Here is a 19,056-nt window from a genome sequence, read left to right on the forward strand (position 1 = left end):
TTTTCTGGTGGTTTATTGGAGATAGGAGTCTCACAGTCTCTCCTGCCCGGGCTGGCTTTGAACCACGATCCTCAGATCTCAGCCTCCTGATAGCTAGGATTACAGGTGTGAGCCACCAGCACCCGGCTATGATTCATTTTCTTATACTGATCTCCAAGGAATCTGTTACATTCCTTTCTTTTTGGCCAGTCCTGGGGTTTGAACTCAGGGCCTGGGCACTGTCCCTGAGCTTCTTTCACTCAAGGTTAGCACTCTACCACTTGAGCCACAGTGCCACTTCTGGCTTTTTCTGCTGATGTTGTACTGAGGAATTGAACCCAGGACTTCAAGCATGTTAGATAAGCACTAGTCCAGTGTATTTTAATCACTCAGTTGAAAATGGATCTTAAAATCTGGAAAAGGAGTGTGCTTCTGGTGGCAAAGCAAATGGGGGCAGCCTGAGATGTAGAAACTGTCTCTGGTCCCTAGTCAAAAGCTTTTTCTAGCAGTACAAAGGTTTGAACTCAGGACTCTGTGCCTGCTAGGCTGGTGTTCCACCAGTTGAGCCAGGCCTCCAGCCCTGCTTTTTATTTTAGGGATGGAATCTCAGAGATTTGAACTGCAATCTTTCAGATCTTAGCCTCCTGAGTAGGTAAGATTACAGGTTTGAAAAGATGAAAGTTTCTGAGGACCTAGAGAAACTGGGGAGACAATTCCTGGTGGGCAATCTCTGTCCTGTGTAAAGACTTGACTAATCAAGCCTCATACAAATGTCCACTCCATGGAAAGGTGAGAGAACAAGAAACCCCAAGTAAAAGGCTTCATACGGGCTGTGTCTGGGTGCCATCAGCGCTGACCATGGTGACTGTATGCGTGCCTGATGTGGCCAGGTCACTGTCATGGCTGGGGATGGTGAGGGTGCTGCTGCTGTGCTGGGTCACCACACTGATGGCATTCCCCAGGGCCTGCAGGTCCTCTGGGGATAGGCTGACCTGCCGACAGGAGGAGAAGATGAGTTGGTTGCCATAGGAGGGTTATTTGAAAGCCCTTTGGGTATCAGAAGCTTTGCTTACAGTAAGCTAGAAGGTTAGATTCAGGTCACAGAGGCACAGGGCTAGGGGACAGGCAAACAGAAGAGAGTTAAGGTTGCAGAAAATGGTGCACTATTAGTGGCTTACTGTATGCATTCTGAGGTCTCCATCTAATTCTGCCCTCCTGACAACTCTAGAAGACAGAGGTGCACTAGATAGTGAGGGTGTGGACAAAGTCAGGTTACATCGAGGGTTAGCATGCTGGCTAGCACTGTTGGCAAGCTTCCAGGCCCCTGTACCTACAGCCCTTCTTGAGAAGGACATCCAAGTGTCCCATTCAAATGACAAGCATATCTAGACCTCCCGGAGGGAAAAGATTAATGTACACCAAGAGGGGAGACAGCTGGAGCGAGAGAAGGGGCAGGGGCTGGGTTCCAGGATTTCCTCAGCCTCAGCTCCCAGGTGGGCAAAGCTAAAATGGGAATCTAAATGGAGGTGGATCATCAGGACTTGGGGATCCCCGGGCAGAGTGGCCTGCCTCACCCACCCCCCAATGCTGTACCTGCTGGGCGCCATCCTGAGTGATCAGAGCCACCTGGGGGGCCCCATCCTCCTCTGTCACCATGGCCACTTGGGCTGGGATGTCATCACCCTCTTCCTTCACCTCCGAAAGGTAAGCAATGTGGGCTTGTTTGGGTGGTGGGCTTTCCTCAGCTGCAGAGGCGGCTAGGAGAGGAGAACCAGGCTGCTACCTGCCACCAGATGCCACAGGGAGGCCTGGCCTGCTCCCGCCTCTCCCCTCCCTCACCCTCAAGCTGCTGCTGCTCATAGAGGGCCTGCTCACTCTCCTCGGTGGCCTCCAGCTCTCCGTGCGCACTGCGCTTGTGCATGGCCAAAGTGGAAGTCTGCCGGTAGGTCTTGCCACAGGTGCTGCAGGTGTAGGGCTTGCAGTGCGTGTGGACCACGTGGTGCTTGTACAGGCTGGAGTACTCAGTGAAACGCTTCCCGCAGCCTGGCACTGTGCAAACGTATGGCTTCTCCCCTGGGGACACTGGGCTGTGAGGGGTGGGAACTGGGGCTGGCAGGGGGAAACTAAGGGGAAGGGGTAGGGGGCAGGGTTGGCTCAGAGAGCCAGAGGGAGGGAGAAGGACTGAGACCTGAGACTCTGAATGGGCAGTTGGGGAAGACAGGCAGGACATGGGCATGGGATCTCCGAGCCCAGAGAAGAGCTGAGAGAGAATGGGGGAAGTATCAAGGCCGGGTTATGGTTTAGAGAAGGGGTGAAGTCACTGGGGCTTGGAAAGTTGAGGTGGATTGAGAATGTGACAAGGGAGAAGGTCAGAGGCTGATGCCAGGTGTGATGGGTGAAGGGGCCAGATGACTAAGAGAGGACACAGAAGACTGAATAAGGGGCGTGGCCTGGAGAGGGAGAGTGGTCACAGGCGGAGTGGATGAGGTGAGGAGGTGAGTATGTTGTTCACTCCACTTCTTCCCCCATTTCCAATTCTGGCTTCTTTTCAGGAGCTCAGATGGAGGGGGAGATTTTGGAGTGGGGGACACAGGTGGTGAGGAGTTGAGGTGTCCCACAGAAGGCAAGTGATACCTGTCTGCCCAGACCCAACTGGAAACAGGGGAGGTGCTTACTGCAAGTGAAAGTGATTCTGGGGACACCCACCCTCAGACTAGCCTGGAGTGCCCAGGAGCTGGGACAGTGTCTCAACCCAGAAGCCTACAATAGAGGGAGGCAGGGTGTCAAGAGGGGGTGGTCCTTGCATGCCAGCTGGCCCACCTGTGTGGATGCGCACGTGGTTCTTGTAGTTGGTGGCACTGGTGAAGCCGCGGCCGCAGTGGGGCTCGGGACATGTGTAGGGCCGCTCGCCTGTGTGGGTGCGCACATGTACCTTGCGGATATTAGACGTGGTGAAGGAGCGGCCACAACCCTCAAAAGGGCACCGGAACGGGCGTTCACCTGTGCAGATGGTGGTGCGAGGGGTAGCTCAGAAGGGGTAGCCATGCTGCAGCAAGAAGGGATGGCACCAAGGCTCCAGGTGGAGGTGTGAAAGGCGGGCAGGGCCCAGCCTACCAGTGTGGGTCCGGACATGCTTCTGCAGATCTCCCGAGGTCTTGAAGGCCTTGCTACACAGCTCCTCTGGACACTTGTACGGCTTCTCACCAGTATGGGTGCGAACGTGGCTCTTCAGCCCATAGCCTGTCACATGTGGTGGGGTGAAGAGAACTGTCAGAAACCTTGATCTCTGTGACATACTTCATGTGGAGGCTTTCCATCTTCTGTGTTTGGGAAGCTCTGTAGGCTCAGAGCAGCCAATGTCCCACCCTGCCTGGGTAGAAAAGACCACTGCGCCTGCTTCCAGCTCTTAGAGGCATTCCAGAAGGCGGGCATGAGAGGGAACCTGGAGAATCTATGGCTGGAGGGGGAGCCCAGAGATACAGTGTCCCCCGGCAGCCTATAGCTGGCAGCTGGCAGAGCAGGTCTAGAAGAGGGTCTTTCTACGTCTATCCTGGCTCCCTCTATAGCTTTCACTCCACAGGAGAGGTTCCTTCAGAGGGAACACCTGCAGGAGAGGGTATTTTACAGCTATTTCTCCTTCCTAGAGGGCCCTCACGTGAATCTAGAAGCCTCTTCCCTCAATTAGAAGCTGTCCATACTGAGTTTCCTTCCAGGCAGGTTACCTGTGGCAAAGGCCTTTCCACAGCTGGGGAAATCACACCTGTATGGCCGGTCACCTGTGTGTGCTCGTTCATGCACCTGTGGGGACAAATAATCAGAATTCAGAGGAACAAGGGTCTGAGCTGGGCTCTTTCCTTCTCCTTTAGGGCCCCGGACTGTCTTCTGTCCTACAATGTGCATGAGTCACAGCCTCTGGTGCTGAAGTTTCTCTTCTTTTCAGCAGGTGAGGCACAACTTTGATTGCAGGAGCCAGCCCAAGGAAAGCAGAAAGGGAGAAACAGCTTGGCCAGAAGAGGGCAGACCTGAGAGCTTCCTGCCAGCCATCTTACCTTCAAGTGATGGGCAGTGGTATAGAGACGCCCACAGCCCTTGTAGCCACAGCGGAATGCTCTGTCTCCAACTTGCTGCCCTTTGCCATTGTGGGGAGCCTGGTTGTCATGTAGAACCTGAAGGAAAAAATCCTGGGGTTCTTACATGTATTTTCCCCATTGAAGAAAGAGGAGAGAGAGGATACAAGGTTCAGATGGCAGCCTAAGACCCAATAAACAGGGGAGATGGTCAGGAACCTCTGGGACAGAGACATAGGCAGACAGGCTGGGAGCAGACATTCAGGCATTTGGAGAATCAGGGTTGGCACATCCTTGTGCCACCTCTGATTAGAGGGAGGACTAAATGCCATAGGGACTTTGATGCCTATTGAAGAAAGGCTATCTCCTAGAGTACAAGGTCACAGGGGAGCAGAGTGGTCTAGATGGGCACCAAGGTGAGTGCCTCAAACCCCACATGTACCTAGGAGGCGGTTCTTGACACAACTATCCTCTGTCAGCTGGGTCCCTTCCTTCTCGTGGGAGACTGTGCTCATGAGGAGTGTGAGAGGGCTATGGGGACGTCATTGCATCTGTCTGGCAGGCCAAGGACCCAGAGTAAGGTGCCCATAGCCGGAAGCGTGAAAACGAGAAGGCTCAGTTCTACCACAGGGCCCAGAGAATGGAGAGATTCTTCAGTCTTCTTTCCTGAAGACAACACTGGAGGTGACACTCCTAGAACCTCTGGCCACAGGGAGCCCTTCCTACTCTAGCTTTTCTAGGCAAGGTACTGGGAGGACTCCCTTAATCAGTGTTTCTTGGGTGCTGTGGAATCACAGTGTTCTCTCTAGAAGCTTCTGAAACAGTTCTGGAAGTAATAGTGAGAGTAAAAGGCTAAGGTCCATTCACTCAGGCTCTGAGTCAGGGGCTCAAGCAGCTGGCAAAATTTCAGACACTGAAGCAGCTGGTGGTAGAGAGGGAGGGCTACAGGTGGCAGTACAGGCTGACCCACAGACACTCATATTACATTCCAATGTCTCCCAGTTCCCAAGGTAATCGAGGAAATCAAGAGGTCATTGTGGGCTGGGTGCTAGTGGCTCACAACTAATCCTAGCTACTTAGGAGCTAAGATCTGAGGATCGTGGTTCACAGCCAGCTGGGGCAGAAAAGTCTGTGGGACTCTTATCTCCAATAAACTACTCAGAACAAGTTGGAAGTAGGGGCTGGGAAGGTGGCTCAGTGGTAGAGCGCTTGCCTTGCATGCCTGAGGCCCTGGGTTCGATTCCTCAGCACCACATAAGCAGAAAAAAAAAGCCGGAAGTGGCGCTGTGGCTCAAGTGGTAGAGTGTTAGCCTTGAGCTGAAGAGCTGAGGGACAGCGCCCAGGCCCAGAGTTCAGGCCATGACCGGAACCCCCCCCCAAAAAAAAGTTGGCAGTGGCACTGTGGCTCAAGTGGTAGAGTGCTAACCTTGAGCAAAAGAAGCTCAGGGACAGCACCTAGGCCTTGAGTTCAAGCCCCAGAACTGGCAAAAAAAAAAAAGTCATTGTGGCCAGAAGCAATTTCAGCTCCTCCAGTCTGCTCCCACAGAATAGCTCAGGTCTGGGAGGGAGTGGCTCAGCCAAGGTTGGACTAGGCTGTGGCAGGGCCAGCACAGATCTCAGAGCTCATGATTCATCTCTTTATTTTTCTAAGACAGGGCCTAGCTATGTAGCTCAGGCTAGCAGTGAATTCATTATCTCTCTAACTCAGCCTCTTGTGTGTTATTATATAAGTGTGGGCCATTACACCCAACTAGAGATCATGATTTAAGTAAAGTCCAGTTCTCTTCCTGTCAGAAGTTGGTCTCTATAATTCCTCAGGGAACAGGGGCAGGAGTGGGCATAATCCAAACTGGCCTGCTGCATAAAGTTTCATGCACCTTTTTCCCTCGAGTGGCACAAGGGTTTAAACTCAGGGCTTCATACTTGCTATGTAGGCGCTCTACCACTTGAGCTATACCCCCAGCCCTTTTGGCTCTGGTTATTTGTATAACAGGTTCTTGCTTTTTGCCCAGCCTGGCCTGGACCTCAATCCTACTATTTACACTTCCTTTCCATTGAAATCTCATGAGCTTTGTGCCCAGGCTGGCCTGGAATTATGATCCCAATTTCAGCCTCCTGCATAACTAGGGTAATAGGCATGAGCCACTGGCATTGGGACCTATGCTTCATTTTGAAAAGACACAAAGATTTCTTCTTTTTCTCTACCATATATTCACTCCTGCTTTATAAAAGGAACTGCCTAACTTTGGGTAAGCTCTGCCACATCCATCCACTCTGAAGCTCTACAGGCCAGCCAGCCCAGGGTGGATTACTTTGATTTGGAAAACTGCTGGGTCTCTCTGCTCCTGTCCTCACTCAGGCAGGACTATAGCTTAGCGGAGACCTGGAACCATTCTCCTTTCCAGTGGAGATACTGTGGGTCTCATGCTCTAAGAATCTTAGCTACTCTGTTACACATGTCCAGTTCTCTGCCTACTGAATTACTTTTCCAAATGACTAAATGAGTCAGAGAGAAGCAACAAATATAAGAACATTTGACTTCAGTGGATAAGAAAATTAATAAAAGACATTGGCAGGGGCTTTCCCAAAGAACACAGAGGCTTAATACAAAGTGAGGCTGGGCCTAACTTCCCATCACATTGGTGCTGCTGTTCCTACAGCCTTTCTTCTGCCAAGACAGCATAAACAAGGATAAGTGTCAACAGCTGTGAGTAGCCCTGGCCAGGCTCTGCTGTACACTTTCAACATGGACATGTGAGACACAAGTCAGGGAGCTGGGGTGGAGGAGCCGAGGGAGTGGCCCAAGCACAGGACAGTACTTGTCTTTGGCAGGGCAAAGAAGCCCTACCGTCCTGACTGATGGGCAGCGGTAGGCTCTGCATGCTCACTTTGCTTGCATACTGCTCCAGGGCTACTACCGTGTCTGTGCTGAAGCCCTCATCATCCTCTGTGGCCAGGTCCTCCAAGCCCACCTCTGTCTGCACGGCCAGGATGGTGCTGTCTGATGGCACAGTGACAGGGTGGTGAATATAGGCAGTGGAGCCATCTTCCAGCTGGACAGCTTCCAGGGCGCTGGGGTCATAGCCCTCTGCAGGGAACACAATGGTTAGCCCATGCCACACAAGAAGAAGCAATCCATCTAGGACTCTGGCTTTAACTTGGAAATGATTTTGAATTTGCCTGGCTCTCACCCCTTTTGCTGGCTCTCCTTCTGGGAAGGCCTCTCCTATGATGACCTTGGCCACTGATTGAGAGTTGCAATTTCTTTGAGAAATTGATAGGAGGCCATCATCATCTTGGCTTAAGACAATCTCAATGGCTTCCTGATCATTTGCCCCTCACCCCTTCTTAGCTCTTCCAAGTAACACCCATAGGGACTTTCACAAGATGCATAGGTCACCCAGCTTCCTGAATAGTCTAAATGCTTCGCTTAGGCTATAAAGACCCAAACCCTATCCTGACAAGGCCAGAGCACTCTGATCCTGTATTTTTTATTTCAGCCTCCTTCTACCCCCTCAATCTTCTCTCCAAGTCTTCTAGTCCCAGCAGTTCCTTGAATGTGCCATTCTTTCTTTCCCCATCAGCTCCATGTCAGCATAGGCTGGTCCTGTCTGGCTGGTCCCTCTATCCCTAGCTACGTCACCTAAGTCCATCTACCCTTCAGCTCTCAGATCTAGCAGCACCTCCTCAGAGAAGCTCTCCCTGAGAGTTTGAAACCAGTTTCAAAACTCAGAACTAGCTTATGTCAGGGATGGCTTACTTCACTCTTCTTCCCCAACTAGACTGTGGGCCTGTGTTTGTTCTCTGTAGTATGCTCTGAACCAAAATTCTTGATGTGTAGCAGTTATCCAAGAATCTACCTGTAAGCCCCGGGTGCCGGTGGCTCACACCTGTCATCCTAGCTACTCATGAGGCTGAGATCTGAGGATTGCAGTTCAAAGCCAGCCTGGACAGGAAACTCTGTGAAACTCTTATCTCCAATTAACTACCAGAAAAACAGAAGTGGCTCGGTGGCTGAAAGTGGTGGAGCAGTAGCCTTGAGCTCAGGGACCGCACCCAGGCCCAGAATTCAAGCCCCACAACCAACAAGGAAAAAAAAAAAACAACAAACCAAGAAGCTATCTGTAGGACTAAATTGTTATTCAATAGTATATTAAAAGCTTTTTTTTTCAGTACAGGGGTTTGTTTCTTTTTTCTTTTTTTTTTGGTCCGGTCGTGGGCCTGAACTTTGGGCCTGGGCGCTGTCCCTCAGCTCTTCAGCTCAAGGCTAGCACTCTACCACTTGAGCCACAGCGCCACTTCCGGCTTTTTTCTTTTTTCTTATGTGGTGCTGAGGAATCGAACCCAGGGCCTCAGGCATGCAAGGCAAGCGCTCTTCCCAGCCTAGTACAGGGGTTTGAACTCAGTATTTCATGTTCACTTAGCCTACTTGCTTTGCTTGCTCAGCTACCACTTGCTGACTGTGTTGTACCACTAGGACTGCTTTTGGGCTAGTTATTTTGCAGATGGAGGTTGATGGACTTTTCTGCTCAGACTAGCTTCAAAACATGACTGTTGGATTTCAGACTCTTGGGTAGCTAGGATAACAGGTGTGAGTGAGCCACTGGTGCCCAGCAGGAGATTCATTTTTGAATTTCTTCTGAGCTGGGCATCGGTGGCTCATGCCTGTAATCCTATCTACTCAGGAGGCTGAGATCTGAGGATCACGGTTCAAAGCCAGCCCAGGCAGGAAAGTCCGTGAGACTCTTACTGCCAATAAACCACTAGAAAACCAGAAGTGACACTGTAGCTCAAGTGATAGAGTGCTCGTCTCGAACTGAAGAGCGCAGGGACAGTGCCCAAGCCCAGAGTTCAAGCCCAACGACCAACAACAACAACAACAACAAAAATTATTTCTCCTCATCTTAGGTGACATCTCAGGTTATATTTAAAGCCCTAAGACTTTGTAGCTATGCTGCAGCCAAAGCCACCATAGAGGCCAATATGGACCCCTACCTCCTTAGAGGTATAGGAAACTGCTCCCAGGGTCTGTTCCAGGGAAGGTAGGCAAGGCTTCTGTACAGGTGAGGAAGCATGTGCCTTGGGGATGGTGGCACCCATGATGGAGTATACCAGTGCACTGCCAGTGCTGTGTTCTCTTCTCTGTCATCTCTGATGACTCTGACCCTACCTTTGGGTGTGCGGTGTATATAGGCCACGCTGCCATCTTCCAGCTGCACAGGCTGTCCATCCTCAAAGGAGAGAGATTCTGTAACAAGAGCAATGCCAGCCTTTCTCTGGAACGCAGTGCCATGGAAGGGTCCTCCGTGGGGGCTGCTAGGTGCACCTCCCATGACAGGAGAGTGCTGGAGTACCCTCACCTTTCTGTATGGTCACCTGGTGAATGTATGCAGTAGTTCCATCCTCGAGCTGGATCACTTGTCCTTCAAGCAGCTTCTCTCCTGTGGAGATAGAAGCAGACAGAAATGGGCCAGGCCCCAAAGAGCACTAAGAGACACCTGCTTGTTTGTTTGTTTGTTTTTTGGGTCAGGTCATGGGGCCTGAACTCTGGGCCTGGGCGCTGTCCCTCAGCTCTTCAGTTCAAGGCTAGCACTCTACCACTTGAGCCACAGCACCACTTCCGGCTTTTTTCTTTTTGCTTATGTGGTGCTGAGGAATTGAACCCAGGGCCTCATGCATGCAAGGCAAGAGCTCTACCACCTTCCCAGCCTCGACCTACTTGTTTTTAGTAGAGGCCACTAGCCTATGGTCTAAGCACAGATAACATTTGCTGCTCTTTGGCTTCCTTCCTCCTAGATCCAGGCCTAATGGAACTGAGAGCAAAGAAATCCTGCCATGCAGGAAACTTCTACTCCAACAGATCCCTTTCCTGTTCATTACTGAGGGGCAACTTCCTTATTATTCTACCTATGCCCAGCAAACTTCAACTTAGCATCAAGTTGCGCTTAGACTCAATCCAATGGAAAACAATGCCCTAAATCAAAAAAGAACCAAAAGGGCAGAAATTCAGATATAACACCAACTAATGAAACCAAAATATTCCCTTCTCTCTCACTGTGGCAATATGCAAGACCTGTGCTGGAAAATCTGAGGGCTTCAGTTTCTGAAGTGTTTTAGAGAAAAGCTATTCTCAAAAGAATAAAACAAAGCCAGGCGCTGGTAGCTCACGCCTGTAATCCTAACTACTCAGGAGGCTGAGATCTGAGGATCTTAGTTCAAAGCCAGCCCCAGCACAAAAGTCCATGAGACTCTTTTTTTATTGGTCAGTTGTGGGGTTTGAACTCTGGCCTGAGCGCTGTCCCTCAGCTCTTCAGCTCAAGGTTAGCGCTCTACTCTTGAGCTACAGGGCCACTTAAGAGTTTTTCTGAGTGGTTTATTGGAGATAAGAGTTTCACGGACTTTCCTGCCTGGGCTGGCTTTGAACCGTGATCCTCAGATCTCAGCCTCCAGAGTGGCTAGGATTACAGGCGTGAGCCAACAGCGCCTGGCTCTGTGAGATTCTCTTATCTCCAATAAACCACTCAGAAAACTGGAAGTGGTGCTGTGGCTCAAGTGGTAGAGCATTAGCCTTAAGCTGAAGAGCTGAGGGACAGTGCCTGGGCCCAGAGTTCAAGCCCTATGACTGACAAGGAAAAAAAAAAGAATAAAACAATACAATCAGCTCATGACAAGAACTTTCCCAGAAGTCCCCCATAAATATGGAAAGAGCTCACTAATGAAATTAAAAGATTAATTATTATTGGGAAACAGACAATTTAAAATGAAATCAATAAACACCTCATTTGTAAACTTAGAATAGAAATTTACTTTGGAAATGTATTTGATTGAAGGAGGGCAATGCTGCAATGACGATGTGGTCAGAAAGATAATGATGCTCATAGAATCCTGAAAAGGTCAAATTAAGAGTAAGAATGAGGAGGGGGTAACAAGGCTTGACAAGAAATGTACTCATTACTCATGTAACTGTAATCCCTCTGTACAGCATCTTTACAATAAAATAAAATTTAAAAAAGAGTAAGAATGAGGCAGCTTTTGCCCAGTGTTGTCCAGGGAACACAGGAATACCATTAGCCATGACTGAGAATGCAGGTAAGAAAGGATGAGTCTTTATATGAATATAGCATAATGAAACCCACCAAATGCTATTTGAAAAAGGGTAGGGGGGAGGAGGAGAAGAGCAATGGACACATAGTGGAGATCTAAATTTGTTCAAAGGACACTGTGTGCATGTATGTACATATCACAATGAAACCTCCTTGTGTTACAGACATATGTTAGCTCCAAAACAGGAAGGAAGGAAGGAAGGAAGGAAGGAAGGAAGGAAGGAAGGAAGAAGGAGGGAGGGAGGGACGGACGGGCAGTGGTGACTCATGTCTGTTTACTCAGGAGGCTGAGATCTGAGTATCAAGGTTTGAAGCCAGCCTGGTCAGGAGAGTCTATGAGCCTCTTATCTCTAATTAACCACCAATAATATCCCAGAAGTGGCATTGTGTCTTAAATGGTAGAGCACCATCCTTGAACAAAAAGCTAAGAGACAGTGCTTAGGCCCTGAGTTCCAACCTCAGGACCAACATAAGGAAGGAGGGAAGGAGGGAGGGAGAGAATGAAGAAAGGAGGAAGGGAAGAAGTGAAGAAGGGAGAAAGGGGGGAAGGGAGGGAGAGACGGAAGAGAAAAGGCAGGCAGGAACGAAATATTAAAAAGGAGTGTCCTTGTTTGCAGGCCCAGCTCTCAACAACACCCTTTTCTAGCTCTCCTACCCCTATCTTGATTTGAAGGTCCTTGAGGTGGAAGTAGAGTTGCTAGATAAAATGCAAGATTCCCAGGTAAGTCTGAATTTCATATAAATGACAAATTGCATCTTAAATCTCAAAGCCTCAAGTCTGAAATGCTCTGAAATCTAAGTGGATTTCAGATTAGGAATGTTCAGCGGGTTAAGACTATACAAATATTCCAAATACAAAGTCTTCCAAATCTGAAATATAACCAGTTGCAAGCATTTTGGATAAGGTATAGGGTATTTGTTATTTGAATTTTTTTTCAGGATTTAATTGTATTTTATACCTGTGTATCCCATGCCATTTTTGGGACATACCTACTGTTTACCTGTTGTTGTTTCTTTATCTGCAATATAAATTGCACTTTGTCTGCAATTCAAATTTAATTGTGCACCCCATATGTTTATTTCTGGCATCCATGGGTGCCTGAAACTTAAAAGCATGAGCTCTCTGCGCAGAGAGCTCATGCTTTTAAGTGCCCATTCTGAACCTAGAGGAATATCTTATGTAGGTAGATACTCAAAACATCGTCTGAGTACATAAACATGCTTGAATTAAGGTGTGAAATCTTTTTTTTTTTTTTTGGGTCCTGTCGTGGGGCCTGAACTCTGGGCCTAGACGTTGTCCCTCAGCTCTTCAGCTCAAGGCTAGTGCTCTACCACTTGAGCCACAGTGCCACTTCCAGCTTTTTTCTTTTTGCTTATGTGGTGCTGAGGAATCGAACCCAGGGCCTTGAGCATGCAAGGCAAGTGCTCTACCACTGAGCCACCTTCCCAGCCCCATGCTTGAATTAAGATGAAGCACTGAGAAACTAGTCAGAGACTATCTGAAAAGCGGGAAGCCACAACTAATACTGTGTTCGTCCACTCCAGATATATTTATGAACTATTCACTGCATGGAAGGAATTGAGCTGTTGAGAGGTCTTGGCTAGGGTAGTCTGCTTTTCTAGTTTTCCTGGATGGCATTTTATTTTATTTTTATTTATTTATTTATTTTTGTCTGTCATGGGGGCTGAACTCTGGGCCTGGGCGCTGTCCCTCAGCACTAAAGGCTCATGCCCTACCACTTGAGCCACAGCGCTACCTCTGGCTTTTTTCTGCTTATGTGGTACTGAGGAATTGAACCCAGGGCCTCATGCATGTGAGGAAAGCACTCTACCACTGAGCCAACTTCCCAGCCTGGCATTTTATTTTAGAATTCCCTTTTCATCAAGTACCATGCAGGGTTCTCATGCACAAGGGAGACACTCCAAAGGCTGAGGGGTAGGATTTTGATTTTCCAGGATCCCCTGGAAATCCTCACCTTTGACAGCTTGTTGGACATAGGCAGTCGTCCCATCACTGAGGGTCACCGTCTGCAGCCCCAAGCTCTCCATGGCAAACTGTTGTTCATGCACTCAGACATGAAGTTGGCTTCTGGCCAGCACTGAGAGCCACAGCTGATGTCAGAGATTTCCTTCTGGGTCACAAATCTGAGGAAAATGGAGTGTCACATAAAAAGTTACACAGCTTCCTCCTTGTGCATGCAGTTAATGAGGCCAGCTAAGAACACAAAGGCATATTCTTCAAAATAGAGAACTATGTTAGTTTTTATGAAGTGTTGAGGATATATATATATATATTATATATAGTTAGAAATTTTAAAAGATGAGCACAGAAGTATGCCAATCAAATTAATTGTAGAGGAAGAATTCATTGATCAAATCTCACTTTTAAGTTTGCTCCCCTCACAAGGGAGCCTGATTAGAGACAGACAGCCAAACATGCTGCTGACCACATATCTCCTGTTCCCAGCCCCATCTACCACTGCCATTGCTTGTTATTCTCAGGGAACACCCCATGTGTAACACAAATGGAATATACAATGTCTCCTTGCTCCCCAGAAGTGTTCCACTTTCCCAATTATCTCTGTCCCAAGAATGACAGACACCTCCATCCACACAGAAGCAGTGGTGTCATCTTTCAGTCCTTTTCCCTTACAACTCAGCTATCAATTTCAGGCAACTGTCACTTCTCATCCTTCAACTATCAGAGTCTCCTATGTTCTTGGATAAATTCTTGTCTGTTTCTACCTGGCTTTGAAAGTGACTTTTAGAAAACAGTATAAACCTAAATGTACTTCCCTCATAAAGTCTCTGATAACTTCCTCTCATGCTGCAGAGTTCACCTGGCAGGTAAGGCTGGGTCCTGTTATGGTTCCTGAAGCCTGGATACTATCTCTTCCTAGCACTCACACCCTGAAAAACTTACTCCTGAAAGACTTATACAATCTGCTTCATCTCTATTGCCTCGGCAGTACTTCAGACTCCAGTCTGTTCCTGGTTTCTCCAGCATATAGTCCTGAGGATTGTCCACAGATCCTCCCAGAGTGACTCATTGGGTTCTCGGGAACCTCCAGTAGCATGAAGCCTCCTCCAGCTTTAGACCTCCACACTCATGAAGCCTACAAAAAAGCTCATAACCTCTGTTCTCAGTCAACTTGTTAAATTTTCTTTTGCTGGGTATTGGTGACTCATGAACGTAATTCTAGCTACTCAGGAGGCCGAGACTGAGGTTTGAAACCAGCCTGGGCAGTAAAGTTCCTGAGACTCTTATCTCCAATTAACCACCAAAAAGCCAAAAGTAAGTCTGGGAATGTGGCTTAGTGGTAGAGTGCTTGCCTAGCATTCATGAAACCCTGGGTTTGACTCCTCAGTACCACATAAACAGAAAAAGCTGGAAGTGGCGTTTTGGCACAAGCAGTAGAGTGCTAGCCTTGAGCAAGGCAGCTCAGGGACAGTGCCCAGGCCCTGAGTTAAAGACCCAGGATTGGCAAAAGAAAAAAAAAGGGCCAAAAGTAGCTCAAATGGTAGAGCCTGCTTTGAGCAATTAATTAGTGGACAGAGCCCATACCCTGAGTTCAAGCCAGTACCACCAGATTCCTTTTTTTTTTGCCTCCATCCACAGAATTCTGGACATGGACTCTGGACTGCCTACCTGATCCCTATGACCTCCCGGCTGACATCTCATTTGTATGGAATGCATATTTGTATGCTACATAGCAGATGCTGCTGCTTGAACCACAAGAAACCAGCTGGGGCTTTGGCACCCTCAGGGTTGAACAGATCAATATGCTGGCATTACTACAGCCCATCTGTTGGATGTTCTATCTAAGGCTTGGCATCTCAATTGGGATTATTCATTCACTCTGTCCATAAACATTTACTGAATGAACAAAGCTCCAAGGAGCAATATTAGTACTTCTGGTAGTTAATGCTCTGAAGAATTAAGCATGTATTAGGCAAATTACATGTTAGCAGCAATCCTATACCTTTACTTTCCATATTTTATTTATTTGTCAGTTGTGGGGCTTGAACTCAGGGCCTGGTCTCTGACCTGAGCTTTTTCACTCAGGGCTAGTGTTCCATCACTTTGAGCCACAAGCACCCACTTCTGGTTTCCTGGCAGTTAACTGAAGATAAGAGTCTCACGGACTTTCCTGCCCAGCTGGCTTTGAACCATGATCCTCAGAGCTCAGCCTCTTCAGTAGTTAGGATTACAGGCATGAGCCACCAGCACCCAGCTCCCTATTTTATAGTTAAGCCACAAGACATCAAGTAACTTGCTGCATAACTACTATGAGACAAGGATTTGAACACAAGACATTTTATCCGAAGTATGCTATGAAATTCTCTACCAGGGAATGAATTCAAGACCAGTTGAGCCACATCTCCACTTCCAGCTTTTTACTGGTTGTTTGGAGATGAGAGTCTCATGGATCTGTCTCCCCAGGCTGGCTCTAAACACAATTCTCAGCTGTCAGCCTCCAGATTAGCTAGGATTATAGGCATGGGCCATTGGTGCTCAGCAGTTCAGTGGCTCTTGAACTGTGAGATCATGAACCCTGAAGTCAACCCCCGCCAAATGCTTTTCTGGGGGGTATGTGAGCTTACATCTTTTTCTGAAGAGGGGAGTCCGAAGCTATAATAGAATCTCACAGAAATGAAAGGTAAGCAGCTACCAGTAAAGGTGGGAAGTCTGATATTTGACCTGACTTCTCTCAGATCTCTGATAATCCCCAATGGTCCCTGTTGCACAAAAGCTCTGGTCCTTACTTCTCTTGGTCTGCTCTCTGACACGCAGCTTTCATTGTCTTGATCAGGGAGAGTCTTTTTTGTAGTTGGTTTTAGTGTAACCACACTGTGTTGGAAATAAGGACCATATGAGAGACTCAGTTGTAAAGGTAGGAAATGACTCCAAGCCTTAAGCTGGGCCAAGTGGCTTTTGCAGCCACGTGGTAGGTAATAAAGGTGGGCTTTATTTAGCATGTCTACATCCCATGGAAACTTTGCAAGGAAAATCAGTAGTGTGGTTAAGAGCACAGGCTCTGGAGTCAGGCTGTGCTTTCATCCTCCAGGCTGTATCTTGCAAGCTGTTGCCTTGGGCAAGCAAGTGAAACTTTCTGAGCCTCAGGTGCCATATCTTGGGGGACAACAGTGGCACCTACTTCCCAGGTGGCTATAAAGATTAAATTAGGTCATATGTATTGGTATTTAGCACGGTGCGGGCACACTGATGATGTACTTAGGAAGTACTGGCTCTGAGAAGGAGGGAAAGGAAGCTATGAGCTTTGCTCATTTCCTCATAAAGGAAATGTTGACGCAACATGTACTTGTAAAACATAGCAAGAAGCCGTGGCAACAGCTCTAGACTAGAGGTTTCATCTTGATTTTCTTATTTGTTTTGTCTCTTATGCCTGTTTCCTTATCTGTAAATGAAGTGGTGGCCCAGGTGACCCTATGATCCTCTCCACTGAGCGAGCTAACTCTATCACAATATAAGCCACTGTTCAAGCCACTTTACCTGTATTAACTCTTTTTTTAAAATTTCATATAAAGCCAGATGCTGGTAATTCTAGTTACTCAGGAAGCTGAGATCTGAAAATCACAGTTCCAAGCCAACTTGGGCAGTAAAGCCTATGAGATTCTCATCTCTACCAAAAAGCTGAAAGTGGAGCTGTGGCTCAAGTGGTAGACTACCAGCCTTGAGAACAAAAGTTCAGGGGCATGGCCAGGGACAGAGTTCAAGCTAGGACATACAAAAAAAAGAAGCCCAGGAGGAGTGGGTATGTAATCCCCATTTTACAGATGAGATTACTAAGGCTTAGAGGAAAAGCAGTATGTCAAGGTCCCAAAGCTACCAAGCACAGAAACCAGGATTCAGTACCAGGCTGGCTGGCCCAAGTCTGGACTTCTCTATATCGAGAGCACCTACAGTCAGCAGTCAAAACACTAAATATATGTGGACTAATTTCCATCCTACTCATATAATTCCTGGTTCTTCTTGGTCTGCCTACAATACAAGGGGGAAAAAATGGCAGCCATATTCCCCCAAACCACCTTTTTTCTTTTTGGTCGGTTGTGGGTCCTGAACTCTGGGCCTGGGCGCTGTCCCTCAGCTCTTCAGCTCAAGGCTAGTGCTCTACCACTTGAGCCATAGCACCACTTCCAGCTGTCTGCTTATGTGGTGCTGAAGAATTGAAGCCAGGGCATCATCATACATACAAGGCAAGCACTCTACCATTGAGCACCTTCCCAGCCCCCAAATCACCTTTCTTTTAGGCTCAAAGAAAATAAGTCCCCACCCTTCTAGATCTCAATCTAAGCTAAATAGTCCCAACTCACTTTTCTTCATTAGGACCCATAAGTCAAATCTTAATCAGCCCACTATTGCCCTTGACTCTCCTTAACTTCCAACAGTGCGTGACAGGAGGGTGTTAAGGGGATGTTCCATGACTGCCAGGGCTGTATGCCACTGTTATTCTCTCTCTTACTCCCCCCTCTCGCACCTCTCCCCCCCAACAGATGGAGTCTGGCTATGTAGTCTAGGCTGGTCTCAAACTTGTGATTCTCCTGCTTCTGCCTCCTGAATAGCTGAGATTACTGGCATATATCATCAAATCTTAGTCTAAGTACAGAGTCGAATAGATTAGAGAAGATGAGTTAGATGTCAATTTTCCTCTTGACTGGTTGCTGTTTACTTTTCATCTCTGTAAGACATCAACTCTCAGGCCCTTCTTTAAATCGCTCATTCTGAATCTAACAACAGTGACCGGGCAGAGGCTTGTTTGTTGAGGCCTAGACAGCTGTCTGAGCAGTTCCTACCTGCATTGGACATTTTAGACTCCCTTGGCTCTCTAAAAAGGACAGACGAGGAGGGAAGCTGCTACTGTTTTCTCCTACGAGGTACCAGGCTTACCAGCTTTTCCATGACCTGAGCTGAACACAGGGTAGATAACGGCTGGGTGAAGGGGAAAGTGGTGTGAAGCCAATTGACAAAAGGCTGAACAAAAGGGGAGCACTCCTCACTTACCCAGGAAAAACAGCAATCCCAGTTTGGTTTTTTTTTTTGGTCGGTCATAGGGCTTGAACTCTGGGCCTGGGCGCTGTCCCTCAGCTCCTCAGCTCAAGGCGAGCGCTCTACCACTTGAGCTACAGCGCCACTTCCGGTTTTCTGGTGGTTTATTAGAGATAGGAGTCTCACGGTCTCTCCTGCCCGGGCTGGCTTTGAACCGCGATCCTCAGATCTCAGCCTCCTGAGTAGCTAGGATTACAGGCGTGAGCCACCAGCGCCCGGCTAGCAATCCCAGTTTTATTTGATGCATTTTAAAAATGAAATTACCTATTGTTACTTTAAGGCAGAAAATAAGTTTATGGCTTCATAATGTATCAATGTTTCCTACTGTGAAACATAAATTATAATTATTAGAAGTAATATTTAAAAAAATTAGATCTTATGAAACAAGATGTGCTTAAACTATCTGTTCAAAACAGAAAAAGGAGATGTAGAAGCAAGGAAACTGAAGAGCAGCCCTAGTACTTATGTTTTTCCACTTTGCCACAGTTCACATATAATCTGGTCATGTTCACGCTACACTGTCTGCCTAAAAGCACCTGTTCTCTATTCCATCACCTACGCCAACCAAAACTCCCTGGACACTTGAACAAGGCTTCTTGTACTCTGTCTCAGCCAGCCGAGAGGGCAACTGTCTTTAAAAAATAAAACATTTGCTTGAACAGAGGAGAATATGCAACTTCAACTAGAAAAGAAAAGACTTTATGCCAGGTGCCAGTGGCTCCTGCCTATAAGCCTAGCTACTCAGAAGGCTAATATCTAGAGGATCACAATTCAAAGACAGCCCAGATAGGAAAGTCTGTGAGACTCTTATCTCCAATAAACCACTCAGAAAACTGGA

The 19,056-nt window shown here is 47.8% G+C and overlaps 1 protein-coding gene across 1 annotated transcript in view; it reads right to left on the minus strand.

Moving 5' to 3' along the window:
* Znf76 (zinc finger protein 76) overlaps positions 1 to 19,056 on the minus strand; it is a 36,656-nt gene that overhangs the window by 2,967 nt on the left and 14,633 nt on the right. The window contains exons 2-12 of the mRNA XM_013029592.1: positions 13,126 to 13,294; positions 9,407 to 9,487; positions 9,217 to 9,294; positions 6,935 to 7,134; positions 4,029 to 4,145; positions 3,702 to 3,777; positions 3,094 to 3,219; positions 2,800 to 2,979; positions 1,819 to 2,052; positions 1,573 to 1,736; positions 807 to 971 (exon numbers count right to left, since the gene is read on the minus strand). Coding sequence (XP_012885046.1) covers positions 807 to 971; positions 1,573 to 1,736; positions 1,819 to 2,052; positions 2,800 to 2,979; positions 3,094 to 3,219; positions 3,702 to 3,777; positions 4,029 to 4,145; positions 6,935 to 7,134; positions 9,217 to 9,294; positions 9,407 to 9,487; positions 13,126 to 13,198 — 1,494 coding nt within the window. The 5' untranslated portion in view covers positions 13,199 to 13,294. The remainder of the gene's footprint in view (positions 1 to 806; positions 972 to 1,572; positions 1,737 to 1,818; positions 2,053 to 2,799; positions 2,980 to 3,093; positions 3,220 to 3,701; positions 3,778 to 4,028; positions 4,146 to 6,934; positions 7,135 to 9,216; positions 9,295 to 9,406; positions 9,488 to 13,125; positions 13,295 to 19,056) is intronic.

The sequence above is a fragment of the Dipodomys ordii genome, unplaced genomic scaffold, assembly GCF_000151885.1.
Source record: "Dipodomys ordii isolate 6190 unplaced genomic scaffold, Dord_2.0 Scaffold120, whole genome shotgun sequence".
NCBI classification, from domain to species: Eukaryota; Metazoa; Chordata; class Mammalia; order Rodentia; family Heteromyidae; genus Dipodomys; species Dipodomys ordii.